General features: G+C 54.9%; 12 protein-coding genes across 12 annotated transcripts; 6 read left to right on the forward strand and 6 right to left on the reverse strand.

Annotated features, from left to right (window-relative positions):
- Nucleotides 1-23: 23 nt before the first annotated feature.
- Nucleotides 24-1,544, reverse strand: L969DRAFT_94068 (uncharacterized protein; the record flags this gene model as incomplete). The annotated part of the gene is made up of 6 exons (XM_014713347.1): nucleotides 24-120; nucleotides 174-405; nucleotides 459-776; nucleotides 824-995; nucleotides 1,045-1,149; nucleotides 1,203-1,544. 6 exons carry the CDS (start codon nucleotides 1,542-1,544, stop codon nucleotides 24-26), a joined length of 1,266 nt encoding a protein of 421 aa, XP_014568833.1.
- Nucleotides 1,545-1,718: 174 nt separating this feature from the next.
- L969DRAFT_102957 (uncharacterized protein) lies at nucleotides 1,719-3,472 on the forward strand (the record flags this gene model as incomplete). Its single annotated transcript, XM_014713348.1, has 2 exons — nucleotides 1,719-3,176; nucleotides 3,227-3,472. 2 exons carry the CDS (start codon nucleotides 1,719-1,721, stop codon nucleotides 3,470-3,472), a joined length of 1,704 nt encoding a protein of 567 aa, XP_014568834.1.
- A 247-nt stretch (nucleotides 3,473-3,719) lies between these two features.
- L969DRAFT_94070 (uncharacterized protein) lies at nucleotides 3,720-6,610 on the reverse strand (the record flags this gene model as incomplete). The annotated part of the gene is made up of 9 exons (XM_014713349.1): nucleotides 3,720-3,785; nucleotides 3,839-3,919; nucleotides 3,969-4,416; nucleotides 4,465-5,046; nucleotides 5,097-5,200; nucleotides 5,250-5,496; nucleotides 5,549-5,840; nucleotides 5,898-6,283; nucleotides 6,414-6,610. The coding sequence occupies 9 exons, from the start codon at nucleotides 6,608-6,610 to the stop codon at nucleotides 3,720-3,722; spliced, it is 2,403 nt and encodes an 800-aa protein (XP_014568835.1).
- An 87-nt stretch (nucleotides 6,611-6,697) lies between these two features.
- Nucleotides 6,698-7,927, forward strand: L969DRAFT_16921 (uncharacterized protein; the record flags this gene model as incomplete). Its single annotated transcript, XM_014712887.1, has 1 exon — nucleotides 6,698-7,927. The coding sequence occupies one exon, from the start codon at nucleotides 6,698-6,700 to the stop codon at nucleotides 7,925-7,927; it is 1,230 nt and encodes a 409-aa protein (XP_014568373.1).
- Nucleotides 7,928-8,097: 170 nt separating this feature from the next.
- L969DRAFT_94072 (uncharacterized protein) lies at nucleotides 8,098-12,288 on the forward strand (the record flags this gene model as incomplete). Its single annotated transcript, XM_014713350.1, has 3 exons — nucleotides 8,098-9,730; nucleotides 9,783-9,852; nucleotides 9,903-12,288. The coding sequence occupies 3 exons, from the start codon at nucleotides 8,098-8,100 to the stop codon at nucleotides 12,286-12,288; spliced, it is 4,089 nt and encodes a 1,362-aa protein (XP_014568836.1).
- On the reverse strand, nucleotides 11,834-15,368 carry L969DRAFT_86891 (uncharacterized protein). Its single transcript, XM_014713351.1, has 14 exons — nucleotides 15,170-15,368; nucleotides 15,015-15,107; nucleotides 14,625-14,961; nucleotides 14,420-14,567; nucleotides 14,265-14,365; nucleotides 13,792-14,210; nucleotides 13,607-13,739; nucleotides 13,480-13,555; nucleotides 13,307-13,428; nucleotides 13,088-13,247; nucleotides 12,836-13,034; nucleotides 12,667-12,785; nucleotides 12,509-12,614; nucleotides 11,834-12,461 (listed from the first exon to the last, which is right to left on the reverse strand). The coding sequence occupies exons 1-14, from the start codon at nucleotides 15,298-15,300 to the stop codon at nucleotides 12,290-12,292; spliced, it is 2,316 nt and encodes a 771-aa protein (XP_014568837.1). The 5' UTR covers nucleotides 15,301-15,368; the 3' UTR covers nucleotides 11,834-12,289.
- Nucleotides 15,369-15,421: 53 nt separating this feature from the next.
- L969DRAFT_94074 (uncharacterized protein) lies at nucleotides 15,422-17,253 on the forward strand (the record flags this gene model as incomplete). The annotated part of the gene is made up of 11 exons (XM_014713352.1): nucleotides 15,422-15,640; nucleotides 15,702-15,825; nucleotides 15,883-16,007; nucleotides 16,069-16,160; nucleotides 16,216-16,267; nucleotides 16,316-16,371; nucleotides 16,434-16,502; nucleotides 16,560-16,652; nucleotides 16,711-16,804; nucleotides 16,858-16,995; nucleotides 17,047-17,253. The coding sequence occupies 11 exons, from the start codon at nucleotides 15,422-15,424 to the stop codon at nucleotides 17,251-17,253; spliced, it is 1,269 nt and encodes a 422-aa protein (XP_014568838.1).
- On the reverse strand, nucleotides 17,053-18,215 carry L969DRAFT_414524 (uncharacterized protein). The gene has a single exon (XM_014713353.1). It carries the CDS (start codon nucleotides 18,081-18,083, stop codon nucleotides 17,274-17,276), a length of 810 nt encoding a protein of 269 aa, XP_014568839.1. The 5' UTR covers nucleotides 18,084-18,215; the 3' UTR covers nucleotides 17,053-17,273.
- Nucleotides 18,216-19,118: 903 nt separating this feature from the next.
- Nucleotides 19,119-20,976, reverse strand: L969DRAFT_94076 (uncharacterized protein; the record flags this gene model as incomplete). Its single annotated transcript, XM_014713354.1, has 3 exons — nucleotides 19,119-20,044; nucleotides 20,098-20,355; nucleotides 20,412-20,976. The coding sequence occupies 3 exons, from the start codon at nucleotides 20,974-20,976 to the stop codon at nucleotides 19,119-19,121; spliced, it is 1,749 nt and encodes a 582-aa protein (XP_014568840.1).
- A 162-nt stretch (nucleotides 20,977-21,138) lies between these two features.
- On the forward strand, nucleotides 21,139-22,466 carry L969DRAFT_47357 (glycosyltransferase family 76 protein; the record flags this gene model as incomplete). The annotated part of the gene is made up of 4 exons (XM_014713355.1): nucleotides 21,139-21,470; nucleotides 21,518-21,782; nucleotides 21,837-22,009; nucleotides 22,061-22,466. 4 exons carry the CDS (start codon nucleotides 21,139-21,141, stop codon nucleotides 22,464-22,466), a joined length of 1,176 nt encoding a protein of 391 aa, XP_014568841.1.
- A 5-nt stretch (nucleotides 22,467-22,471) lies between these two features.
- Nucleotides 22,472-23,245, reverse strand: L969DRAFT_94078 (uncharacterized protein; the record flags this gene model as incomplete). The annotated part of the gene is made up of 1 exon (XM_014713356.1): nucleotides 22,472-23,245. The coding sequence occupies one exon, from the start codon at nucleotides 23,243-23,245 to the stop codon at nucleotides 22,472-22,474; it is 774 nt and encodes a 257-aa protein (XP_014568842.1).
- Nucleotides 23,246-23,368: 123 nt separating this feature from the next.
- L969DRAFT_16929 (uncharacterized protein) lies at nucleotides 23,369-27,140 on the forward strand (the record flags this gene model as incomplete). The annotated part of the gene is made up of 2 exons (XM_014712888.1): nucleotides 23,369-24,870; nucleotides 24,920-27,140. The coding sequence occupies 2 exons, from the start codon at nucleotides 23,369-23,371 to the stop codon at nucleotides 27,138-27,140; spliced, it is 3,723 nt and encodes a 1,240-aa protein (XP_014568374.1).
- Nucleotides 27,141-27,153: the final 13 nt, after the last annotated feature.

Here is a 27,153-nt window from a genome sequence, read left to right on the forward strand (position 1 = left end):
GCTGATGTTGTTGTTGTTATCTTCTAGTGATCTACTTTGCTTCGCTTGGTTGGCCGAGCGGTCGTTGGGTCGTCATCTTTGAGCACTTTGCGTTGAGGGTATGTGCTCGGAGGGAAATTGCTGTGCCCACACAATTCAGGCGATGATTCAAATCTGAGAGATCTCATACTTGCCTCAACTTTGCCGGCGGATCTTCTGTCCACCAGCGGTGATTGAGCGCTTTCCGGGCAGTCAAGCGAGATGCTGGATCGAAAGCGAGCAGAGCAGCAATGAGGTCGAGACCAGCTTGTGTGCAAGGTCTGGGTGCACGAGAGTTGTACCACCGCGGCAGATCGTTGCGGTACTCTTGCAGCTTTGCCAAGTGAGGAGCATCTGGCATTTGCTTGATTGCAGGCCATTGTCTCTCTACACCTAGCCCCTTCGAGTCTGTTTGCACAACAACGAGGGAGGGTACGTACCCGAAGGCGTGCCGAGTATCTCAAAAATCTTGACCAGCTGATCGCGCTGGAAAGGCACACCGCCGGGTGGCTTCTTCGAAGCCGCCGTACCCGTCGTCGCTGTACCCTCCACTTTGGCTTCCTCTCCCTTGAACATGGGGCGGAGAGCAATGAGCTCGCCAAAGATGCAGCCGACTGACCAGAGATCGATCGAGGGCGTATAATGACGGGCGCCCAAGAGCAAGTCGGGCGAACGATACCAGATGGTCACCACGACCTTGTCTGATGTGTACAACGGCTGAAGCGGTGCACTGTATAGTCTTGCCAAGCCAAGATCACCTGAGTTGTGTCAGATTCAGTCGTGAAGAATGCAAGTGCTGACGAACCTATCTTGACTTCACCTTTGTGCGTGACAAGGATGTTGGCAGGCTTGAGATCACGGTGGATGACCCAATTGTCGTGCAAGTAGCAAACGCCATTGAGAAGCTGCCACAAGAGCATCTTGAGGGTTGCCAGGCCTAGCGCCGAGCGAGTCGAAGAGTGGTAATGGATGATTTGCTGCTCGTCGCGTCAATGCAATGCGCCAGAGCTGACGAGCAGAACGCACGAGAAAGTCATGCTCTGCGAACTCAAAGATCATGTAGATCGATTTGTCTTCCAGCATGACCTCGTGCAGAGCTGCGAGATTGACATGATGCAGTTCTCTGTTGAGCTAAGACGAGTCGCGTGAGCCGAAACACCTGAGTGAACTGCCGCCTGACTTGCCATGATCTCTCTGCATGCAGACTGGGAGATGCCCGTGTAGGTGATCGCTTCGCCTTCTTTGTCAGGCTTGAATTTCTTGATGGCAACAATCTGGCCCTGACTGGGCTCGGCACTCTTTCGCGCCTTGTAGACTTTGCCGTACGTTCCTGAGGAGATGAAGCCGAGGATGGTGTAGGCAGACTGGACAGCTCTTCGCTTGCTGTCACGCTTTGCCCGCCAGGCACGCATTGGCGACGGCGCCCGCATCGCCATGACGTCGGCTGAGCGGCTCAGCGGAGTCTTTCTGACGGGCGCGCGCTTTCCCACGGAGCCCGAAGCCGCTACTACCCCGCTGTCGATCATTGACAAGCCAAAGACGTTGGTCACCGGACAAGTCGTTGGTAGCGTCTCGCAAGTCTTGGTCACACGGTAAGCGCAAGTAGCACGCCACGCCAAGCACTGCAAGCTGGCTCGCACCCGAAGAGCCTAAAAGTCGCCGTTTCCACGCAATCGCTTGCCCCGACTTCAATGGCCAATATGCTGCCCCTCACGCTCTGGATCATGCTTGCGAAGCTCTTTGGGCCAATGATACTGGCCGTCTATGCCTTCGAACGGACAGGCATACGAGCCTCGAAACTCGAGATTACTCTCGTTGCACTGGCGACGAGCTACGTAGCTGGGAGCATCTTCATGCTCGTCGATGACATCACAGAGTACTTCCTTGCGCGCAAGATGAACGCGACTCCGGTCAAGCGGTACTACACTTGGTGGCCGGGTTCGATTGATTTCGTCTATGCCTGCACGACCAAACTCCGCGGAACGCCTGCAGCGCCGCTCGATCACGCTCTCGTTACCACGCTTGGCAAGACAAATGGGATCATCCGCTTCAGAGCAATGGGTCGCGATGTCTACTACACGGACAACACGACAGCGATCGGCGCCATCCTCGCCAAGTCATTCGATCATTACACGAAGGGCGAGGACTTCAAGCGCGCGTTTGGAGACTTCCTCGGCAATGGCATCTTCTCCTCTGATCAGTCTGACAACTGGTGGGCCTGGCACCGCAAGTCGACCAAGCCGTTCTTTGCCAAATCTCGCCTTTCAGACTTTACCACATTTGAGAGCCATACAAAGCATCTGCTGAGCGCGATTGACCATGCACCCTCTGATGAGATCGACATTCAGGATCTGTTCGGTCGCTTCACGCTGGACGCAGGAGTCGAATTTCTGTTTGGCTACAATCTTGATAGTATGGGCGAGGCCTATACACCTACGTCGCATGCCCAATCCAGCTCTTTCTTGCGGGCCTTTAACGAAGCCCAGGAGGCATCTAGCACTCGCGTACTCCAAGGGGACACCTTCTTGCTCACAGAGGCCTTTCACAATCCCATGAAGGCGCCCATGGCCGTCATCCGGCCTTTGCTCGATCGCGTCGTCGACGCTGCGCTCGCTCGTCGCAAGAGCGCAGATCTATCTGCGGAAGAGGCCAAGATTGCCACCGAACATGCTACTTTGCTTGACTATCTGCTCGATATCACAGAAGATAAGACACTCATCAGAAGCGAACTGCTCAACATCCTACTGGCCGCTCGCGATACAACGGCGTCATTGCTCACTTCAGTCTGTTACGAACTGGCAAACCATCCCGAAGCCCTTAAGCGTCTTCGGGAAGAGATAGCAGAGCTGCCCGCTGCTGGCGTAGAACTCTCATACGAACAGATCACGCCACTGCGTTACCTCCGTGCTGTCCTTAACGAGACACTCCGGCTGTATCCTTCTGTACCCCTCAATGTCAGATTCGCTCGTCACGACAACGTCATCGAGCATGAGGGTCAACGACTCTTCATCAGAGGCGGTACCCGCTTCAATTACTCTACCTGGCGCATGCAGCGCTGCCCGGAGCTGTGGGGTGACGATGCGGAAGAATGGAAGCCAGAGCGTTGGCTCGATGAGCGTATCAAGGTCATCAGCAAGTTCCCTCATGCTTTCGTGCCTGTCAGTGTGCCCCGCCCTCATGCTGACTCGTACTGATGCGGCCAATGCAGTTCTCCGCTGGTCCTCGTCTTTGCATCGGTCAAAACTATGCTTACCAGGAATCATCATACTGTCTCATCCGACTGCTGCAAAAGTACCAAGGCATTTCGCTTACTCGCCAGCAGCGGTTCATGAGCTGTATCACTCTTCAGTGGCGTGCGCCTAATGATGCCGATATGATCACAGGCAACTTCCCAGCCGTCGATGATCGTCATCTTTACGTTCGTCTCACAAAAGCCAAGTCGGCACAGCAGTAACGACACAGCATGGTCGATTCATCTCCAGCTCGCATATCAGTGACGAAATGTACAGTCAGTAGGTTGTCAAAAGATGTTGGCTCAATCAGATACTCTTGTCGCTTGCTGTTGTATTTGCGAGGCCGCAGGCTTTTCGCGTTCGCTCGGTCTACATAGCAAAGAACGGAAATGCAGTGAATGTACAATCATACAATATCGAGGGGTCTTTGCTATCGCTACAATTGCGTTGAGCGTGCAGGTGATGATGTCAGTATCGTAGGTAGCCGACGGCGAGCAGAGGAAAGCCAGCCATGAGTCCCAGCCAGAAGAAGGCCTGCGCTCAAGTGATCAGCAGTTGTTCAAGCCTTCTGGGCTCTGGTGACGTACATTTCCGAGCGTCGGATACCGTTTGAACACCGGTAATTGACCGATCATGATCAGTGGCAGCTGTGACATCTGAGAACCAAACTGTGCACACGAGTCAGCGATGGACCCTCAAAATCACCATATCACGCACAATGTAGAAGCGTATCTTCTTCGATACGACCGCCATGACGAGTTCGTGCATGCAGGCCGACAGGAGAAATGTCATGCTGCCTGCCACAAATTTCGACATGCCGAAGCCGAGGAAAGGCTTGTAGACGTGTCGAAGCAGGAAGTGGTGGACTGGCTTGTTCCAAGCTCTCGAAAATTCGCCGAATTCGCGAGCGTTCCACCAGTCCTCGTAGAAGCCGCGATCGGCATAGTAGGTGAGCTCTGCAAAGGCGTTGCAGATACATTCGAAGATGATGTAGAAGAGAAGCAGATAGTTGAGCATGAAAGGCGGAGCGAGATCGAGTGCCATGCCGAGCACGGTCGAGTCGGCTTCCGTCAGCGGCATTACGTAATGCTCTGTGATGAGATACAGGATGGAGAATGTGCCGAGGGTGCCGAGCACTTTTTCGACGACATACGAGTAACGGATTCTGGCACACACTTTCAGCGGCGACAATGAGCGAGTGTCATGAGCTTACCTGTTCGTTCTTGGATACTCGAGCTCGTAGACAAGTACCGGTACGAGCAGATAATCGAGATAATTTGCATAGGTGATGTTGTGGGGCCAGCAAGTCTGATGCTTCTCTTGCGAGACGAGGGAGTCTTGCAAGTCTACAATCTCGCTTGCGAGACCGGATAGCTTGGTATCGGGGTGACTCTCAAGCAGGGAATAGTCAATGTCACTCGAGCCGCTCGCCGGATGAGCTGCGCCATTCAGGGCTCCATTGCCGTTCGCCACATCGTTGCTCTTACTTGCTTCATTCGCCGAGATAGTGCGCTTACGACGAGTAAGTGAGCCGTTCTGTGGCTTCTCGACCCCTGAAGCGTCCGCGTTGTCCTGTCCGTCGAGGGATGCTTTCCCCTTTTCTTCTCGAGATAGACTCATTGCTTTCTCAAGACCCCCGGATTGTTCTAAAAGCTCTGAGAGGCGTGGCCGCAGCGTTTTGAGCGTGAGTACGTTTGCTGATAGCTGACCGTTAGTTGCGCAATATGAGTGAATCTTCATAAGCATCACGAGCGAGTGAAGCGTCATGAAGCCTGATTGCACCCATGGCCAGTTCCTGCGAGTGCGTGAGCTGAGTAAGAGCCGGCTTTGCTTGAGAAGACTGACCTATAGAAAGTCCAACGGACTGCGGCGAACAGAAACGCAGCTTGCACAAGGTGCTGTATGACCATGCCGAGACCGTAGTATCTGATCCAGTCTCGCTTCATCATCTGTGTGCTGGAATGAGTGACTACTTGGGAAGGACAAGAGTTGACTCGCCTTGACGAAAGGCACACAGAGGAAAGTGCTAGTGACCATGACAGCGTCGGACAGTGCGAGGACTTTGGCGTCCTCGCTAAACAGCGCAGCAAAGCGCAGACTGACAGCGACGCCTGATGTGATATAGGATGTGTAGAGCGTCCGTATGGCGGCGATAAAGATCAAGAGCCAGAAGAGAACGTAGAACCCTCTGAAAGGATCGGCGGCGTACGAAGCGTTTTGTCTATCAAAGTGAGTGGCGGTCGAACTGTCACGGGCCCCGTTAGCTGTATGGCTTGAGAGTCAGACAAAAGGCCTACACGGCAATGTGCTTGACGCGTGGCCGGCGCTGTCTGCCTCTGCTGCTGACAGACGCGACGGGTTTGAGTGTGACGGAACCGTCTCCGTGGACTTGTGATTCGACGTGGGTTGCGTCAGAATGGACGATCCGGGTCGTCTGGGTCTCTGTTGTCTTGTTCCTGCCCGACGTCTGACGAGGTGGCGAGTCATTGTTGGGGGCAATAGCATTACTTGGGAAAGGTACGTCGCCACGCTTTGTTTGCCTCTGACCTGGCGTCTTGGTCGTGACAAAGGTCGTCGCTTCCATCGAGTCTGTCGCAGAGCAAGTGAGCTTTGTCTTTGTCCTCTACGGAGTACGAGCAGACTTGCCTCCCTCTGAGCCTGCAGATGACATGCTCCCATTGGTCATGCTCCGATTCTGTCGCGGTCGGGGCAGGCCCGTCGGCACAACGCCTGGCGTGCCTTCCATGGCGCCCATCTCTTTCTGGAGCAGCACTCGCTGACTGGCCATGGTGTCAAAGCGTGGCCGTGAGACATTTGCGGACTCGTCCTCCGTGGGGAATGACTCTGTCGGTCGCTGCATCGTGCCAAGCATGACGCAATGGTGCTCCTGGGCAGCAATACGTCTGGATGGTAGGTGCCTTATATCTCGATACAGCCTGCTTGTCAAGAGCTCAGCCGATACTTTGGTGCGGCGAGAAGGAGTCGCGCCCGTGTACGGCGCACTTTGGCTTACGTCCGCTCGAGCGCTCCAGCTGCATGTCGATCTTCGGGCATAAGGACGTTGATCAAGCAGACAGGTCGACTCGATGCGCAAGTGACAACAGCAGCAGACTATGACGATGTCTCGACGATCATGCATCTCGAACTTGGATCAAGACGTACAAGAATTTCTCTTGGCGATGGCGAATTCCGCCAAACCGCCCTTGCAAGCCTGCTGAAAGACGCTGCAAGCAAAGCTTCGATACGACCTCGGGACCTCTGTCCTGCAGAATCCTCAATGAGCCCCGGTCGCAGACGCCGAGCTGCCGACGATCGCCTTGTTGGTCAAAGCGGCTAAATCCGTGTTCTGACCGAACCATGCCGGCCGATAGAACGCGCGTTTCCCTCGATGCACGGCGAGCCTGTCCACACGGCTGCTCGCAGTCTTCCTGTGCGCGTGAACGAGCATGTCCATTCTGGTGTCAGGTGCTGGCATTGGGGGCCCGCACTTTGCCTACTGGGCGACCAAAGCTGGCTTTGACGTCACTGTCATTGAAAAGGCCCCCAAGCTACGCAAGTCTGGACAGAATGTCGACATCCGGGACGCTGCGCTCGAGATCATCAAGCGGACGGGCACCTATGAACAGATCTTAGCCAGCTCGACGGGTGAGGAAGGGCTCTATGTCGTCGACGCAAACAATCGCGTCTGGGGTTCCTGGCTCGTCGATAAGAGCGGCAAGAATGCGTCGCCCACATCTGAGAATGAGATCTTGCGTGGCACACTGGCAGACGTGCTCTACCAGGCAACGAAGGAGCGTGTCGAGTACATCTTTGGTGATCATATCACCGCCGTCACAGATCTCGACGACGGCGTACAAGTCGGTTTCGCCAGCGGCAAGCCTGAACGCAAATTCGACCTGCTCGTCTGCGCTGATGGTATGTACAGCTCAACCAGGAAGCTGATCTTCCCCGAGCTCGGCAAAACTTGCCTCAAATCATTAGGAGTCGTGATGGCCTACTTTGCCGTGCCGCTCCAGAAAACTGACGACATGTTCGCTCGCGTCTGGACGACAACAGCCGGCCGCTGCCTCTTCATACGTCCCGATAAGCTTGGCGTCATGCGTTCCTTCCTCATCACTCGAAAGACAGCGATCTTCGACGACATCTACAAGGTCTCACCCGAGAAACAAAAGCAGATGTTTTATGAAGCCTGGCAAGGCGCAGGCTATGAGACGCAACGCATCATAGACGGCATGATGAAAGACGATGACTTCTACGTGCAGGACGTCATCCAAGTCAAGACGGAAACTTGGTCTCGCGGTCATTCGACTCTGCTCGGCGATGCGGGCTACTGTCCGAGCGTCTTCACCGGCATGGGTACGAGTCTGGCTATTCTCGCCGGCTATGTACTCGCAGGCGAGCTCATGGTAGCGAAGAAGGGCGATAAAGTTGACGTGGCTCAGGCGCTCGAGGGATATCAGGCTAAATTGCGTCCGTATGTTCTCGAAGTACAGCAGCTACCTCCCGGCTTCCCACTCCTCGCCTTGCCACAGTCACGTTTGGGTGCTCTGGCTGTCAGGGTTGTGTTCGCCATCGCCTCCCTACTCACGCCGCTGCTCGTCTACTTGCAGGGCGGCGGTATCGAGCTGGAATACAAGCTGCCTGCATACGAGTGGCCAGATGCTGCTGACAAGTAATACTGCGACACTGCGCCATATACTCATGTATGCACGGGATGATGCTTTGTACGGGTCTTGGGGGAGTCTCTGCGCGCTTCCTTGCAAAGCCAGGCGCGCAGTGAACATCGGCCGTGCGCGTGAGCAGCAAGAAGATTTGACGCGACAGAATTTGTCCTGCTGCTCGCTGCATGTCGAAGCACCTTTCATCGCTCCATGAGGATGTCTCACTGGCTCGCAAGCAGCATGGCCGACGCGAAATACCCTCGGCTGACTACATCACGTCTATGGTACGCGCAATCCTCAAAGCAATGTCGAATGATCAACTTGCTCTCTTGCCTGCTCAAGACCAATGGAGCTCATCTGCAGTCGGCTTGCGCACGCTTGAGGTGCTCCTCGCATGGTCGGCAAAGTCTTCGGGCCGTTCTGCTGTAGAGAAGCAGCTTTTGCCTATTTGCCAGCGGGCATACGCAATTTTTGGCAACAATCGCAAGGAGCTCAATGACCTTTGCCAGAACCTGATCACGACCTGCCTCACCCGGGAAAGCTCTGGTGAGAACCAGAGCCTCGAGTGTCGAGAATGGCTTTGTGCAGTACTCAAGAATGCAGAGGATCTCCTCGGCGACAAGCGCGCAATACTGTGCTTGCAAGCGTTGCTGAAGCGGATGAACTCGAGAGATGTACAGACAAGCTTCCCGGGGCTCTTCCCTGCCATACTCGAGCACATTCACGATTACAACACGGGCGTGGCCTGTCGCAAATTGGCTCTTGAGTTTGCAAGAAAGCTCGACTCTGTGGAAGCCCTCGTACTGCCTTTGGTCAGCGTGGTCAGCCACGCTCAGCCCGCCGAAGTCAGTACGTTGTCAGATCTACTTGCAGAACTGTTCCGCGAGCATCCAATACTCTATCAGAATCTGCTAGACGAGCTATCCGGCGATAGCGCCGTTGCACAGAGATCACGTCTCGCACTGATTCGGCCATCTCTGTCGGCCAAGCTCATTACCTATGCCTCTCTTGATTACCATCTTCTTGGCACTTACTTGACTCAGAGAGACGAGACTGTGCGCAGCATTCTCATGGGTGTCCTCGCCATACTGCCTTTTGCACCTGGGCCTACTCTGTCGGCTCAGCTCGAGTTCGCAAAAAGCTTCTGGCGATGCAACATAGGATCGACGAATAATTCCTTTGTTCAGCAAGATGGCCCCCGAATGCTTAGACTCATGCTACATAGGCTGCGTATCGCATCTGTCGTGCCCTCGAATCGAACTGGGGCGGAGGCAAATCCCATGCTCGAGGCCTATATGGCGCTCGCTGACGTTCGGGTCTATCTCGAATGGCTCAGAAAATTTCTCGTCCAAGGCTTGAGCCCGATGCGGCCACATCGAATCAAGGCCAACGCCATACGTCTCCTCGCAGTATTGTTCGAGTCTGGCTTAGACGCGAGCTTTGCGCTCGCGGGTAAGAAAGGAGGCACCGTGACTACTGCCAGTTGGCCGCTCGAGCTTACTCTGGCAGACGCTCACATGACGCAGACCCTGCTTAAATCTCTCTATGCAACCCATGTCGATGTCAAGATGGGCGCATTCGCTCTCCTCTCGCGTTTTCCGGCTCCTCTGCCTGGCTACGAGGACAGCCGAGCCGGACAAGACTTGCTAGATGCTGCACTCGAATCAATCAAGGCTCCAAGTGAAGCAGCAGTAGCGACTGGATCGCTCATTCTTCGTCTCATCCGGGATCAGTGGGTGCTCAAGCAGAGGTGCTCGACTCTGCAGCTCCACACGAGCTCAGATTTTGCGAAGCCCGAATCGACTGAGCTGCCTTTGGGTTCGTCTCATCAGCCTTGCGCGGAAATGCATAGTCTCATGAGACCTTCCAGAACGCCTGCTGCGCCAGGCCCTTGCGGTTGCTCAGAACAACCTGACGCCGGCAACCTGCGCTACTATCAGGTCGGTCCATCCTGCTCTTGCTTTGCAATGAAGCTGAGATGTATCGTCAGCGCTCTGACTGAGCACCTAAGTCCAGATGACTTGCCACTGACTTCTTGGCGCCGCCTCAATCTTGAAGTTGGCAGTCTCATGGAGCGCTTCTGGGATGATCGTAGCAAATTTCTTGCCAATCAAACAGCCATCGATGACGCAGCATCCGCCGACTTCACAGATCCAGGCAACATTGAAGTGTCGAACGCTGCCAAAGTCATGACGCTGTTGACCGCTTTACTCGCCACTCTGCGCAACGTCTTTGCCCGCGCTACGCCTACCGTGAGATCGTCCATATGGACCGTGACCGAGATCGACGCGATTGGACGCCAGCATGGCATCTGGTTACGCGCTGTTGAGCACTCAGGTGTATACACACGCATTGCGGATGCCTATTGCGATCTCTGTACCTGGCTCGATTCATCAGATTGGGCCGAGGGTAGCGATCTGATCGACGTGTGGCTAGCAGAGCATCTCGAAGATATGTCGCACAGCAAACTCAACAATACCAGACGCAGCGGTGGTACCGCCCTCTGTTGTCTCGCTGTGCTCAGCGCTATCAGGTCCGCCAGACGTGATCGACTTGTCAGCATAACGGTCGCACGACTTAGGGTCTTTGCCGATACACGTCATACTGCCGATGATGTGGGTCCACAAGTTCATGCGCTCAATACACTGCGTCTACTCGTGCAAGATGAACAGCTACGAGACACTATGATGAACCATATCGAGCCGTCCTTTCTGATCGCCATTAACACCTTCCGCTCCAAAGAATGGTCTATCAGAAATGGCGCTCTGATGCTGTTTGCTGCACTCGTTGAGCGATGTTTTAGAGGCAAGAGTCGAACGAAGCAGATGTCAGCTCACAGCTTTTGTATCCAATATCCGACCGTCCTCGACTCGATCGAGAGCGAGCTGGATGAGGTGCAACCGGGCAGAACTTCAGACGAGGCGCGCTTTGCCTGCCTATCGCTCATCGGCTCTTTCGCTGTCTCACAGGATTCGTCTGACAAGCACATCGATGCACGTATCGAGCAGCTGCGGCGCAAGACAGAGAGTCTGCTGGGAAATCCGCATTGGATGATGCGCCAAGCGGCAGCGAAAGCCACAGCAGCGTTGGTGACTGCAGCAGAAGTCTTGAGTGTCTGTCGATCGATGCTCATCGTTAGCTCCAGCAACGCGACACACGGTCGGCTCTGGACCGTTGCGAACATTGCGTCTCGACTCAACGCTACGCAAGCTGAGGACCTCTTGCATGCTTTATGCACCTTCCTTCCACAGCTCAGAGCTGGCTCAGCTGTAGTACTCGCGGCGGCGCTCACCCTCGCCCATCAGCTGTATCAGATCACTGGGCTGACGCATACGAGTCGACTCGCTACGCAATTGACCTTGCAGGCGAAAGATGCATTTCGCTGCGAAAGCAGCATTGGACGCAAGGCCCTACATACGTCCATCGCTGGATTACAGCTCCTCGCTTCGCCAACGGCAGGACGTGACTGTCTACAGAGCAAAGAGCCGATTGTCCGATCGGCCGTCTTGCGATCCGAGGCAAACCTTGACGATTGCGAGCTCAGGCTGCTCCAACTGGCGCTTGATCAAGCTGGCGACCATAGAGAACGCGCGATGTGCTTCTCGCGACTGAAAGGATTGTCGACACCTCTCGATGAGCAGCAAGCACAACTGATACTGAAGGAAGCACTGCAAACGACGGATGGTCATCTCAAGCAAGCGATCTTGCCCTTCCTAGCATGCCAGCAGTCACTTGATGTTTGCCCCGCGGTGACCGCATTAGTCGAGAGTCTCAGCTTAGACGAGCGATCATGGCACGCCCGTCTAGCTGCTGCTCAATCGCTCGGTTCAAGGATGCTGTCACCAATTATTCCTATCATGCTGTTCGTCGACGACGATCGCGAAGTACGTGACACGGCAGCAAGTATCCTCGGCGAGGAGAGGGTCGAGGCGATCGCCATCCCGTCTCGCATCAGCTCACTCGGCGCTTGCGACGCTGCTGAGCTCTTATGCGAGCTGGATGGCCAAAATACCGCGAAGGTCAGACAGCGAGTCAAGGGCAGCATTTTCAGCGCCGAGAGATCGAACATGTTCATCGATGATCTTCTTTGCATCTCCGCGACATACAACGTTGCGCCAATGCAAGCCGATGCAGGCGACACAGGGCCGTTCGAAGCGAATGTCAAAGCCATCCTCGACTCTCTTGCTTCAATGCTAGGCGCAGCCGGCGGGTCGTCGAGCCCGCTACATGTGCTGGCAGATCCAGGCATCGTGCTTCAAACGTATCGGCTGATAGCGCTTGTGCGCTTGCTCGGCAATCGAGCAGATCTCAAGGCGCGTCTGTCGTGCGACAAGCTGTCATCGCTGCTGGATTGCTATGAGCTCGATGAGATCTGATTCAAGCTGCAACGAAAGGATTGCTTCCTCGATCCAATGCCGCGATGCTGGCGACTCTCACGAGCTCGAGAAACTCGCCCATACGGTTGTGCTTGCTCGTGACGAATGCGAGATAGACCTTGTAGCGCTCATCGGCCACTGTCGCCGCTAGGTCGATAGCTAATTGCAGGTTGCTGTCATTGTGGTCAGCGAGGCCAAGACAAGTCAGCTGGAGAGGTACCTTGGGACCCATTGACGAGTTTCGTAAAGCGTTCGATGCAAACGCGTGATAAGCTCAGGGATATAGATGTGGCGGATACTCGAGAGTTCGCGCGTGCGCCTTTGGTCTGTAGAGATTGATGAGCCATCGTGTCGTGATACGCGCGCAAGTGTATTCACCTTGAGTAGGTTCGAAATTGAGCCAGTCCGATTCGAGTATCTGCACGACGTGCTCATTGAATTGCTCGGTGACTTGCCTAAGTGCTGTGCCAAACTCGTGCAAGGCCACTGGTGAAGATCTGCCGACGAGATTAGACCTTTTGCAGCTTAGGGCGCCGACCTGACGAACCTCTGCGGAGGCTGCTGACTGACTACCTCAGCGCACTGGTTGTGAAGCTGAAGGGCTTCTAGGAAACGAGCAAGTGAAAGATGCTCTTCGAACAGAGCTAGGTCTGCGCCAGTCTCTGCTGCGAGAGCAGCATTCGTAGGCAGTAGATCCGAAGGGAGCTGCTGAAACGTCATTCGAGCGGCAAAAGGCTTTCCGCAGGCTGATCACGAGATGAACATGAGTGGCTCGCAAAATCGGCCTGAGGGAGCTTACTGAGGAAGTAGCGACACAGGGCGTTCGCTTGCAGAAGGGCGTCGCGGTAAGTTCGAGAGTCGAATGTGAGCCATTGTAACGCCCGGATGAGGGTGTCATCTCTGTCATCTAAGCGAGCTTGACTGAGCAGCTGCACTACATCTTCCTCGTCTGGTATTTCCTGTTTAGGTTGCCAATTGAGATTAGCGATTGGAGCCGACAGAGGCTAGATCTGCGGACCAAGAAGGAATCCGCAATGATGAGCTGAACAGTACGCAGAGCAACGCGGCGAAGATCGAGACCGTGCTCAAGGGTTCGCAGAAGTGCTGTGCGTCGAGTGAGCGTGTCGGCTGCTTCTAGGCCTATCATGCGCTTATTAGCATTGCTTTTGTCTGGCTGAATGCTAGACTGACTTTGCAAGTATTTGCCGTACGAGTCGATTGAGCCCGAATCGTCGAGATTGGCCGCGTAGAAAGCGACGAGCTCATCCTGTCTCGTCTGATGTGAGCCGTGGCACGGTAAGAGCAGCACAGAACGAACGCGTCCTTTTGTCTTCAAAGCTCGAATGTATTGCTGGATAATGTAATTCGAGGCTTCGATGGCGGTGTCTTGCTCGAGGGCGCGGAGGAGTAGTATGAGATGGGAGAAGAAGCGCAGGAGCTGGACTGTCAATCTGATAGCTTCTCTCAGCGTGCGACCCATATAGTATACTGACCGAGGCCTACTCGTCTTCTACTGTTTCGCCCGAATCTTCGATGCGCTGGGCGAACGAAGACAGCAATCGATCGACCCTTGAGGTGATGAGCAGGCTTTGAGCCACGCGGAAAGGCTGTCGAGCAGACTGGGCGATCTCTTGCGAATCGGACGAAAGCAAGCTGTCGAAAACGTTGGCCAAAGTGGACTTGATGGGCTGACTGGTATAGTCTTCCTCGTTGCGTGAAGGAGCAGTGGGCTCAATTGTTGCCTCGGAAAGCCAGAAAGAAGCCGCTTGAGATCGCGAGAGAGCATGATCGACTTGGGCCTCAAAGATGCCGTTGACATGAGCCCATAGGACGTCTTCCCAGCTCGAGCATACTGGCAGCACAGACGCTACATCGCCCGAAATGGCACCATAGAGTGCTCGTTCATAGGGTGTAATAGTCGGCTGGTTCAAAGCGAGCAGTAAGCATATCTTCATTGAGAATGCGAGCCTACTCACACTCGAGGCAATTCTCCGACATACTGACTTCCAGAGCTGCCTGTTGAGATTACCGGTAGAGACAGCTGTAGCGCCTTCGTCCATGGCGCCGTCGTCAGGTTCTGAGCCATCTGGGGTAAGCCCGGCGTCGATCATGTCAGATACAGTAAGCTTACCGAGCAGAGGATCCTGCCAGAGCGTGCCACCGCGAAGGGACGCAGTACGCCAGGACTGATCTGATTGGGCGCACATGTCGAGTGCCTGGTCGATCTGACCCGCTCTCACGTATTCGAACAAGGATCGCATGAGTGCTTTCTCGTAGGCCTGCAAGATCGATGATGAGCCCGAGACCACGGAAAGAGTGAAGAAAATTTGACGAACGACATCCTCTGATTCGAGACGTGCGCCTTGTCTGTCGACTGCGTCCGGATCGAGCTCGGTGACGAGACCGGTAGGAGCAGTCGCGCCGCGTCTTTTGGCATCTTTCAGCTTGTGCTTCGTATGTGGAGCGTAGCCTCTCCTGATCTCTGCAGGAGAGAGCGACGTCGTCGTGGCGTGGAGCCAGTCTCTGACGATGGAAAGCTGAACGAGATCTGTTCGGGATTCGATGTAGCGAGACACGATATCTGTCGGAGTCGAATAATATGACCAGCTTGTGCTACTGCTCTGGCCGGCCTGGTCTGCATCTACGGGGCTCGGTCGATCTGTCATGCGTTCACTGTGGTCTGGATGAGCTAGTAGAGCGAGATAGAAGAGAGAAAGGAGACGAGCATGTACAGCAGATGGACGAGTTGCCAAGTATCGCGCTCGAGCTGCCATGCCTCTGTCTCCTCGGGCGTGGCGTCGAGCGGCAAGTCTGCCATACTGCAAGCATGACCAACAGTGAGCTCTGCATTTGGCAAGACCAAGCCTGGGACGGGACATACAGCTCGTCGAGGACGCTTGACCATACTGCTGCTAGACCTGTTGCCTCGTCGAGCGGATCTGCCTGGCGGTTCTGCACCCGCCACAGTGGCTGAGCGAAGCGAGTGTAGACATCATCACTGAGGCTGTCCATGCTCGCTGACCGTCCCGTGACAGGCTGGCAGCCCTTGTGGAGCTCGCTGCCTCCTCTCGTCTGCCAACGCGCGACGGCTGTAGCGCTGTAGCGAGCCAAGGCCGACAGCGACGAGCGAGCAATGCCGAGCGGCAGTGCGATCTGGCTGGTGGCCTCGCCGCCAGATGGAGATGCATCAGAACAGATCGTCGAGCTCGACCAGAAGCTCAACGCCATCCTGCCCTCCTCGAGCTCATCGACGGCGACGAATGGCCTGAACAAGCTAGCCAGCTCCATGCCCAGCTTGTCCACCTCTGGCGGTGTGGCCAGAGTCGCTCCCCTCACATGGCCCCCCTTCAAGGTCAGCCAGCGCTGATGTGAACCCAGCTCGGGCTTAGCCAGTCAACGCTTGATGATGACAGACGGGCACGCTATCTAGCTTGCTCAAGGTGTCAGAGACGTGCAACAAGTACGACAACGGCTTCACCTCTAGCCTCAACAAGATCGTCGAGACACTGCGCTCGCTCGATGCTGACTCACTCGGCCGTCCGTGCTCGCATTGTGCCTATCAAGGTCACACTCGCTGAACTGCAAACGTCACAGAGCATCTCGTCATCGATGAAGGGCAGCCTTGGCAAGCCTATCTACTGGACGGATGGGAGTGGAACAGAGCAAAGTACAGGGTAGAGGGCAAACCGCTCGAGGAGCTCGTCGAGTCGCTGCAAAAGGTGCCAGAGAGACCGCACCATCGCCGCAGCTCGAATCTGACAGTCATGTCGTGACCTGCAGGAGATGAGCTCCCTCGAAGCAATACACAAGCAGAAGCAGACGAGCTACAATGCGACCAAGCAGCAACTTGCAGGCGCCAATCGAAAGCGGACGTCAGTCGCGCACACTCGCAACGCGCTCGCTAGGCTGATCCCTAGAGCGTGACAGTGGCAATCTGTCAACACGAGACTTGTCGACTGTTCTCAACAAAGAAGATTCTGTGGGTGGAGTCCCTGCTGTAGCCAGACACGTACTGAACGGCGCGCAGTTCGGTCTGATACAAGACTCGGAATACCTCGAGCAGCTTTACGTAGCCGTTCCCAAGTCAGTCAGAACCGCTTGCTCTGTCAATTGTCTGCTGATCGGCAGGCTCTGCTGTCTGATAGGAACAGCATCAAAGACTGGCACGCAAATTACGAATCACTCACCAGCATGGTCGTGCCCCGGTCTTCAATGCAAGTCATCTTACCCTTGAGCCGATATATCAGGCCTGACCGGTCACGAGCGAGCAGAGAGATCGTCTCGGACGAAGACTTTACACTCTTCTCAGTCACCATCTTCCGCAAGGTCAAGGACGAGTTCACCCAGAAAGCGCGGGATCACAAGTGGGTCGTCGCATCGGCCTGATGGCAGTCGAGAGCTAAGTACAGGGTCTCACACTAGGTTCGTCGTGAGAGAATTCAGGTACGACGAGGATGCGGTCCAGAAGCAGCAGAGTGAACAGGATGAGCTTGAGAGAAGCGAGAAAGATCAATGGGTTCGTCTGTTCCGTCTTTGAGAGCAGGGAGCTTGCCTGAATCGACTTGACAGACGGATCTACTACGGCTGTGCAGAATCAATTTCTCAGAAGCTTTCCAGGTGCTCGTGCATCTCAAGGTCATCAGAGCCTTTGTCGAATGCGTCTTGCGCTATGGCCTACCTGCGCACTACTTTGGTGCTTTTGTCAAGGTCCGTCTCTGCATGCTCGATCATCATATCCGTTCTCATAGAAGCGCGCAGCCCGAGCCGAAGCAAGCAAAGAAGGCAGTCCAGAACCTGCAGACTTACTTTGCACCCTTTACGCCCAAGCAAGATCGGCAGTTTGGCGGGAAGAAGAAGTCGGGTGGCGACGAAGGGCTTGTGGGAGAATATCAGAGCATGATGGAGGCAGAGCTATTCGATTTCGTCTTGTTCGAGGTAGACGATGTAGAGATCAGCTCACGCTAAGAATGCATTGTCTTCATTCGTCATGGCGCTAACCGCTCTAGCTTCCAAGCCGAATCGCCAGAACGAGTGTATCGGAATCGATCGTGAAGTCTGTCTGGCCTACCGCTCCACATCTCGACTTCTGCTGGCACGATACGGATGCCGCCCCAGAACGAAGGCACGGGTATCTCGACATCCTCTTCCTTTACGCCTCTTGCCAATGCAGGCTCGACATACTTCTGCCGCACCGAAAGCGCTATGTCGTCTAGGACTTTACGATCGGCGATGACTGACGACTGAGGCGAAGCGTGAGCGCCCAAACGCGAATCGAGTGGCCGAGTATCGTAGTACGCTTGCGATTCTGATGTGCTGAGGCGCTCTGTCTTTCCTGTCACCCTGACTGACTTGTGGACTTCTCGCCAGTAGAACACCATCGCAACGTGCGGATTGGCCGCTATCTCCTTGCCCTTTCTGCTCTCATAGTTCGTAAAGAAGACGAAGCCTCTGCTGTCGACCTGCTTGAGCAGCACGAAGCGTGACGACGGGATGCCTGTAGCGGACACGGTAGACAATGCAAATGCTTCTGGCTCCTTGACAGGCGATGAGGGTGACATGACATCGTCGAACCAAGCTTGGAATTGAACCATCGGGTTGCCATCAAGCTGATCGGCGTCTAGCGGCTCAGAATGGTACTGGTTGTGAGATACAATGGATGTCGTCTTACATGGCTGCTGAGGTGCCGACTCCGATGACGATGCTGTGGCATGATGGGCGGTCATAGCCCTCACTTGATGATGATAGACAGTCGATCGCTGAGCTCTGAACAGGCAAGGTCGAACGCTTTTGAGCATCAAGCTTAGCGCTTGAGTTGATCGCGATGGGCTTGCCTCTCACTCGGAAAATATTCATGCGCCCTCTACGTGAGTGCGTGCGGTGCCCGTACGCAAGCTCAGCTCAAGAGAACTTCGAGTGACGAGACTAGCTTCGGATCACAGCAGACATCATGGACTTTTCAAGCGGATGATGTGAAGCAAGAGGACATAACCATCAACAAGATGCATCGACTACAACTATAGGAAGAAAGCCAGCCCATCCCTTGCTCAGAACGCTTCATATGCACGAGGATGTTCGGCTCCCTACNNNTTCCTANGCATCNTGCTCAGCACCTCGATGCTATCGGCAGACGCTTCAGCCTTCTTTCTCTTTTCTCGGCTTCTCACTGGGCAAAGGGGGAGAATTTGTTGGGGAGAGGAGAGGAAGAGAGTTGGGGAAAGAGAGACGACGGCCGCCTTCTTATAGCTCTCTGACGGTGTTTGCCAGCCATCTCTTGTGCTTCAATGCCGAACTCTAAAGGCGCTAGTGCGTGCGACTTATGTCAGCTCGCTCCCTCGACGCGTCTCACGCTGTATGCACGGGCGACCGATGCTTGCAATGAACTGTATGCATCCGAGATATCTCGGCCACTCTACTGACCGTTGGCACTCGTCCGCTTGGTCGGCGTCATCGATACGTCGAGCTTCACGCTCGAGCCACGCTGAGATGACGGTCTCGAGAGCGGATGGGCTTTCCGATGGGAGCGCTTGAGTCCGATGGAAGCGCTCAAGAGAATGACTGAAGCCGAGACTGACAAGAATGTCACTTTGTCTTTGCTGGCTGACATCGCGATGTTCGCGCGCTAAGATCTAAGGGCACCTCAGGCATCAATCGTAGACGTTGACCGGCCACTCCGATCAGCTGTATGCGTGCGCTCTCGTCTCGATATAGTCGATCACACAGACGACGCACTGCAGACTGTCACTTTTTAACGCAATCACATCCAGGCATGCATCTCTTTACCATGAACCCGTTCTATTCATTGCAGTCTTTCCGCTTCAATTACAGGATGCTCAGCTTCCTCCCTGACCAAGGGAGCCATAAGTGACACTTTTGCCAGCTACTGGCCTGCGAATCCTGTTCGCGCCAGCATCAACGTGAAAGACTGCGTTGATGTCGACCTCTGAGCTTCGCTTGTTCTGGTATCTCATCGCATAGAAGGTACTCGTGACAACGTCTTTGGTGACATTGAGCGCGAAGTAACCTCGTTTCTCTCCCTCGGCCCATTTGAGGAACGGGTTCACTGCAGTGAGGTTCTTGGCACGTTGTGTATACTCGGCAGAAGTCAGGTTCTTGCCGTAAGAAGACGGAGATGAGACTGCCGTGCCTGCAAACTCGACAGCTACCGAGCCCTTGCCAGATACAGGGTCGTACGCCGTGTCGTTGCGTGTGATGTCGTTGACCCAGTTGGCATGGGAGTCGCCGCTGAGTATGATGGTGTTCTGCAGCTTGTTGCTCTTGAGATGATCGAGTAGTCTCTGCGCATTCGCTTTGTAGCCCGACCATGCATCGTAATCAAAGTCAAAGCCCGTCTCGTCATAGTATTCGTTGGCAAAGACGACTTGTTGTCCGATCAGTGGCCATTGCGTGCCGTTCTTTGCGATCTGGCTGAATTGATTGTAGAGCCAATGTTCCTCCTTTGTGCCCATGATCGATCTATTCTGGTTGCCACTGATGGAAGCGACATAATCGGTGTTGTAGTAGAGATCCGTTAGATCACGGTCGTAATGGCGCGTATCGAGCATGACGAGCGTTGCCAGCTTGCCTACGCGGAAAGTGCGGTAGATCCTGAGCTTGTCGTCGGTCGAAACCTGACGGATAGGCATGAACCGGTAGTAAGCGGTCACTGCGTTGGCCTTGCGTTGCGAGAACTTCAGACCTCCGACTTCGCCTTGAACGGTGTTGTTCGAATCTGCTGAGCCAGCCTTGTAAGAGTTGTCTGAAGCCTGGACATATCAGCGCTGTTTCTGCACAAGCGTACAGCAAGCTTGCCTGCCACCTCGTGATCGTCCCAGACTGCAATATGAGCAGCATGTGCATGGAAAGCTTGCGAGTCAGGATCGGTCTTGTACTGTCTGTGCCGCATCTCGTAGTCTTTGAGCGTAGCGAGCTCGTTCAGGGGGGAGTCTATCGCTCTCCCTATGGCAGTAGCATTGCCATAGTCGCCAGCTGCGTATTCGTAGATGTAGTCGCCAAGATGGACAGAATAGTCAATGTTGCGCTTTGCAAAGTCTCCATAGGAGTTGAACCCTGTCTGACGCATCTCAGTTGCCGCTCATCATGCGCTCAGACGATAGAGCACTGACAGCCTGCTGGCCAGTTTGAACACGAGAAGAATGCCACACTAAACGGCTGCTCGACCTTTTCGCTGGGAAGCGTCTTGAAGCGGCCGACCTGACTCTTGCCTTTGCTAGCTCCAGCGCAGCTTGTGAATTGGTAGTAGTATTGCGTGTAGGGCTGCAAACCGGACACGATGACCTTGTACGAGTAGGACACGTCTTGAGTCGTGCTCGCCTTGCCCGTTGCCACAGGTTTTGACATCGAGGAGGACTTTGAGACTGCATAGGTGAGGCAGATCGCCGCTTGCGTCGACTGAGCATGTGGCATAGTCCAAAGCAATATGCCATCCTGGTAAGGATCGCCAGAGGCTATGCCGAGCGGGAATGACACCTTTCCGGTGTAGTAAGAGGACGAGTTGCTGCCGCGCTTGACAAGACGCTGATGGACACGATGTAGCGGAACTTCGAGCGCCCGAACTTCCAGCGAAGGTGATTTATAGGCGACATTGCTCTCCAGCTCCGCCAGCGATACCGCGTTGGCTGCGGGCGCGATGCAAGCGAGCAGACATGTCCAGGCCGTCGCTGGACGCATAGCGACTCGTGGATCGGTCTCAGTGGTCGGCGAAGAGAGACTGTGAGCAGATTCGGATAAGGTGCAGACATCCAAGAACGTGCACGGCCACAAGGCAAAGACAATCGCGTGGAGCGTGGCAGGCTAATTTATACGCTGGCCACGAAGTAGCGCAGACAGTGGATGCTGGCAGATGTCTGGCTTGTAGCCTCTTTCAGCTGCGCAGTGCGCCTGACGAGCTCTCTTGTGCTACTGCTTGCATCCTCGTTCGTACCGGCCTTCGACGACTCCGCTTCGCTCGTTCTGCCCGTCGGCGCACTTCAAGGCTTTGCGCGATGGGATGCCCTTCACTTTCTCGCTATAGGCCAGCATGGCTACACACTCGAGCAACAGTATGCATTCATGCCCATGTTGCCGCGTCTGCTGGCATCGCTTGATCAGCCAGAACATGCAATCTTGCTGGTCTCCTGTCTCGCAAACTTGGCGAGCGTCGCTGCCTCTGTCATGCTATATTCGTGCGCATGATGCGACGCATGACGACAGAGCTGATGCTATACGACAGACTCGTGCTCTCGCTCGTGGACGATCGACGACAAGCAAGACTGGCTGCTCTGCTGTTCGCTCTCGCGCCTTCACCCGCCACGCAATCCTCGCCTTACAACGAGCCCTTCTTCGCTCTGTTTACCTTTCTCGGCATGCTCTGCGTACAGCATCTCGGTCTACTTGCAAACCTTGTGGCAGCCGGGTCTTTCGCGCTCGCGACGTCGTTCAGGTCGCTCGGCGTGCTCCACGCTGGCTTCTTCATCTGGCCCGTCCTGACGCGGAAGGTGCGTCAGCTTTGACATCATTGCGTTCAAGCGCCGACGTATCGTCATGCGCAGATTTCGCTAGTACGTGCCGCTGGCTTGCTCGTGCTGACTGCCGTCCCTCTTGCGCCTTTTGCGCTGGAGCAGAGACGCGCTTGGCTGCTCTTTTGTCAGGCGGACTTGCCGGCTCCCTCATGGTGCAGTCGTTCGCTACCACTGATCTACAGCTATGTTCAAGAAGAGTATTGGTGCGCTCAAGGAGCGACGTAAGTGCTGCAGAGGCTAAGCCCACGAAGCAGGCAATCCGGCTTCATGCGATATTGGACGTTACAACAGCTGCCCAATTTCGCTCTGGCCGCGCCTGTCTTTGCGCTGTCTATCGCCGCCAGCGCGTCTTTCTATCGCAAACACGGCGCTCGTTCTTTGCCCTTCAGTCGAAGCGCGAGCCAGATAGTCCTGGCGCCCTTCGTGCATCTGCATACCGCTCAATGGCTGCTCCTCCTCTTCTCATCGCACGTTCAAATAGCGCTCCGACTCGTCGCAACCGGTCCGGTCACTTTCCTCTTTGCTGCTGAGCTGCTGCTGAGCGACTGGAAATCCTCGGCTCGCGCGGGATACTGCTGGGGCGAGCTTTGGGTTGGCTACTGCCTGATCTGGGGCGTCGTCAGCTTGCTGCTGTGGGCAGGCTTCTATCCGCCGGCATGAGCGTGTCAAAACACCAGCTGGCGGAACGTCAAAGATATCCGCTGATGCTTCACTCGTGGCTCTTTGGGTATCTCGTGTTTCCAATGCTGCTGCGTTTCTCCCTGCATGACAAGCAGAGAGCCGCTCGCTAGCTTCAACGATCGATGATAAGGGTCCGCAACGTCATGGTTCGCGCGCTTCGCCCTGCTGAACGGATCGCCCGTCGCCTTGGCGGGAGAATCTGTTGGAGGCTTCTTGTGCGATAAGATGAAGGTGCGCTCAGCGCCCAGCGACACACTGGCGATCACCCGGTTCTCAAGATTATCGGCGTGCTTGCCGATATATACATTGCCTGAATCGTACTTATTGAGCATGACATGATTGAATGTCGTCTCGAGCTGGGCTTCTACACATCTCTGGATCTCACGCAAGACTGGCGGATAGTCGTAGCGCATCTGTACAGTCGTACCAGAGTACTTCACTGATAGTGATCGATCTGTGGCGTAGGCTGCTATCTCGCGAGACTGCGTGATCTCTCGCCCATACATCTTCAACGTCGGCCGATACCATCCGTCGATCTTGGCAATTTGTCTGAGCCATTGCTCAGCTTTCTGGACGCTCACGAAGTCAGGCAGATAGAAGATTTCGGCATCTGTCAGCGGTAATCGTAAGTCGTCACCGACGACTGCTGACTTGAACTCGGATGCATCTACAGTCTTCCGTGCTCGCTTGCTCGCACTGGGCTTGATCGCTGGCTCTGCATCCGCATCACTGTCACGTCTCTTTGTCATCTTCGCCATGTCGATTGTGCTCGTCTGTCGATCTTCACGACAGAAGTTGCCTTTTCGAGATTAGACGCGGGGTAGGCCGACTGTCGACTCTTGCGTAACACAAGATCGCCATCCAATGCCCAGACGGATGCAATGGCAGCTATCGTGCGCAGCTTCATCAATGGCATCATCGATACAGCCATTCTCGAGGTGACGAATCTGCAGGTCAGCCAAGTCGAAGAGGATGGTTTCTCTGTCGTGGCATCTGGCTCCTTGCGACGGACTGGCCCTCTGCCTGCCATCGTCACCTTTCCAGAACGATCCGGTGATAAGCCGGCTCTTCGTTTGCTCTGGAAAACCAACCTTATTGCTCAGGCAAAGGTCGTCCCCGGCAAAATCAAAATCAGAAAGAAGCTCGGTCGCTCGCAATTCGAGCTCGGGCCAGTGAAGCTTGCGCTAGTACAAGACAACAAGGCTGTCGATGCGTTCACGCGAGCAGTCATAGACGCGAAAGATGATATCAGAGTAGATCTAGAAGGCCGCTTGCGCGTAAAGTCCTTAGGACTGTCATTTGCGAAGATAAAGCTGCGCAAGCCCGTCGTCTTCGCTGGCCTCGACCGGCTCTCAGCTCAGCTATGCCGTGCCAGGGATCTCGAGCGCTGGTCGACACAAGATCGCAAGCGCAGAGCAATATCTGCCGGTCGTCTTGATATTCTTCATGGTCGGCAGGACTGCCTTGTTTGTACGGCGAGCATAGACCTTGCAGTACCGAAGACGGTTTTAGATCTAGACCTCGGCAATGTCAAGCTTACGGTTGCTATCGCTCGTCCGAGCGAAGGTCTTGTGGATATTGGCTCGCTCACATTCGGTTCGTCGTTTCATTTGACTGCTGGCAGCAACACCTTCAAAGCACGGCTCGAGCTCGAACTTGGCAAAGCAGGCCAGGCAGGCAGCGACTTCGTCTCTTCTTTCCTATCGGGTCAGGAGCCCCTGCTCTATATCCGATTCGGCGGAGACTTGCACCCAGCGTGGTTGAGGCGGGCCCTTGGCGAATTTGTCGTTCTTGCCGCTGCCCCTCAGCTCAGCGAACCCATCGTCGCTAAAGGCGATGTCATACCCGGTAAATCTGAGATGCAAGCTCACTCTGCCTCAGATGCGTCCATAGAGCTTGTACTGGCGAACCCGTTCTCCACACCTATCACGGTACGTTCACTGAAAGGCAGCGCTCTTGCATATGGAATCGAGCTTGGCAAGCTCGACCTGCACTTGACGGAGGCCGACGCGATTCGCTTGTCCGCAAACGCAACAACAGTCACTGCGCCTCAGAGCATAGCCCTTTTGAGCAATCCTGCTGACCTGGTTGATCTCTTGACTGCCGCTGCCGCGGCACAGAGCGTCTCGCTAGCTCGCTTCGAGCGCCTTTTAATGCTCGTTGACCCATCACGGGCATCGCCTGGGGCCAGTGATCACGCTGAGAGCGCTCGGGATGAAGATGATCTCGCAGCTGTAGCGTCCCACGTACTGGCCAATCTGCAAGCATCATTCAAGGCCGATGTCGATCTCGCCATTGGCGATTATACCCTCGCTACGCAGCTGGCGCAAGACCAATTGCCAGTGAAAGTTAGCGAATCGCTCATATCCCAGCTTCTCGCGCAGTACGTCTTCATTGGGCCCCGACTATGCCGCTCACACATACTTGCACAGGGTCGCGGAAAAAGCTGTGCAGCCAGTCATAAGAGATATGGCGCTTGAAGTGACACATCTCTCTCTCCGCGAAGAAAGCGGTAGTCTACACGCCGAGCTGGATCTCAAGATCTCGGGACTGCCTGACTTAAGCCCGTCCATCACGCGCATCACCTTTCCAAACGGCATCGATATCTGCAGTCAAGACTTTCCAGCAGCCAAATTCGAGCCAATGGAGGGGATAACATTGACGGACATATCGTCAGACTCTTACACACTCAAAGGCAAGCTTGACATCAGCGATGTCGGTCGAATGGCGGCCGTCGTAGAATCAATCGGTAAAGACAAGGAAGTCTCGCTCGGGCTACATTTCGATGTTCTACGCGTTGACGTCGCTGGCATTACCGCTATTGCGCAAAAGGTTGTGAAGCCTGTCTCGATCAGAGGCCTAGACGGCTTTTCCGGCCTGGAGCTGAAAGCCTTTGACCTTCCGCAAGCGGGCACTCGCACCTCCGGTCTGACTCTCAAGGCAGACGCAGAGCTGTCGAATCCTTCCGCGCTTTCGATGAATCTGGTCGACATCGATGCCAGCCTGTGTGCAGAGGGTGTCACAGTGGGCACCATCAAGATACCCTCGCTATCGCTTGCTGCTCGCCAGACGACATCGATGGCAATCCATGGATCTCTGTCGACAGGCCACACTAACGAATCAAGACGCGCTTTTGAGAATCTGTCGTCACAGGTGGTCAGCGGGCAGACGATCATCTGCCACGCCTACATGCAATCTGCACGATTAGAGAACGGCATGACGCTCGGCTGGCTCGTCGAGGGTTTGAAGACTGTGCCTATACCTGTACCAGTGACTCTGCCATCAACAGCCGCCGTAGAGCTCATAGGTTCGGTCACGCTATCGACTGTCTCCTTCCGCTTCGAAACCCAAGAGCGGATGATGACGCCAGTTGTTTCGTGTCCCAACGTCGTCTGTGCGATCAAGTCGCCGGTTGGCTTCGATTTCAAGGTCAAACAGCTCACCGGCGATATTGGTGTGACTTTCGGTGGGAAGCGGCTTGGTCAACTGCACTTGCAATGCGCTGTCGAGCAGGCGTCCTCATCGATTACATTTGACATCAAGTCGGCACATCTTTCTGACAGCAATCACGAGGGGCTGCAGAGTGTCGCTGGTGCGCTGGCTCGCGAGTCGTCTGTCACGCTTCAGCTCGACATGTCGAATCTCTTTGCAACGGTCGACACAACAGCGGGCAGCTTCGATCTCCGCTGTCCATCTGTGCCAGTTGACACTAGCATCGCCGCTCTACAGAAGCTCTCGCACATGACCATGCAGCTGACAGAAGTACATATTATCGACGGACAGCGCAGCGGACTGGTGCTTTCAATCCAATGCTACCTGAATAACCCGTCGGACCTTGACATCTATGTTGCGTCACACGCAGAGGCTATGGAGCGCGCGAAGCACAGCCAGGATACGCCCGACGATGGTGTCTCACTCAGCGTCGCGTACGGCGACCAGAAAACTTTTATAGGTCGCGCATATGTTCTCGGTGCGATGGAGATCAAGCCTGGCGCAACCAGATTGTCCATCGAATTTCGTTACAGTCCATCGCGCGAAGATCAGCAACATGCCGGACTGCTCCTCTCGGGTTATCTGTCGGGTGTGGAATCAAATGTGTTGATCACTGGTGACGAGCGATCAAGCACGAACGAGATTCTTCGAGCTGCACTTACGGAGCTTGATATGCGCGCTAGGCTCAAGCCGATTGCTCATAAGACGCTCATCACCTCGATCGAGATCAGACTGGGTGTTCAGGCCGCAATGTCTAAAGTTCGGGCGCGATTCCAACTGGAGAATCCTTTCGATCTCGCGATCAAGATTGATCACATTCGATGTCAGGCAACATACAAGGGCAAAGCGTTCGGAGTATTCTCGCAAGACTTTGAGGATTTCGAAGTGCCGCCTGTCTCTTACAGCAATCACAAGTACCCGAACAAGACGGCAGGACATCAGAATAGCCCTCTGGTGACAGTCAAGCTCGAGATGCCGCTCGATGATGTCGTGAAAGCCTATCTGGCCAGTCGAGGTACGCTACGCGTCGATGTCGCCATCAAAGCACGGATAAGGCTAGGCGATTATGAGATCGAAGACTTTGCATACGATCAGCCCCGATTGGCGGTATCTATCGTCGGTCTCGAGGCAGTCTCGTCAGTACTTTCATGGATACCCTAGAAAGCGATCGCCA

This window comes from Mixia osmundae, assembly GCF_000708205.1.
Source record: "Mixia osmundae IAM 14324 unplaced genomic scaffold scaffold_4, whole genome shotgun sequence".
In the NCBI taxonomy this organism is placed as follows: Eukaryota; Fungi; Basidiomycota; class Mixiomycetes; order Mixiales; family Mixiaceae; genus Mixia; species Mixia osmundae.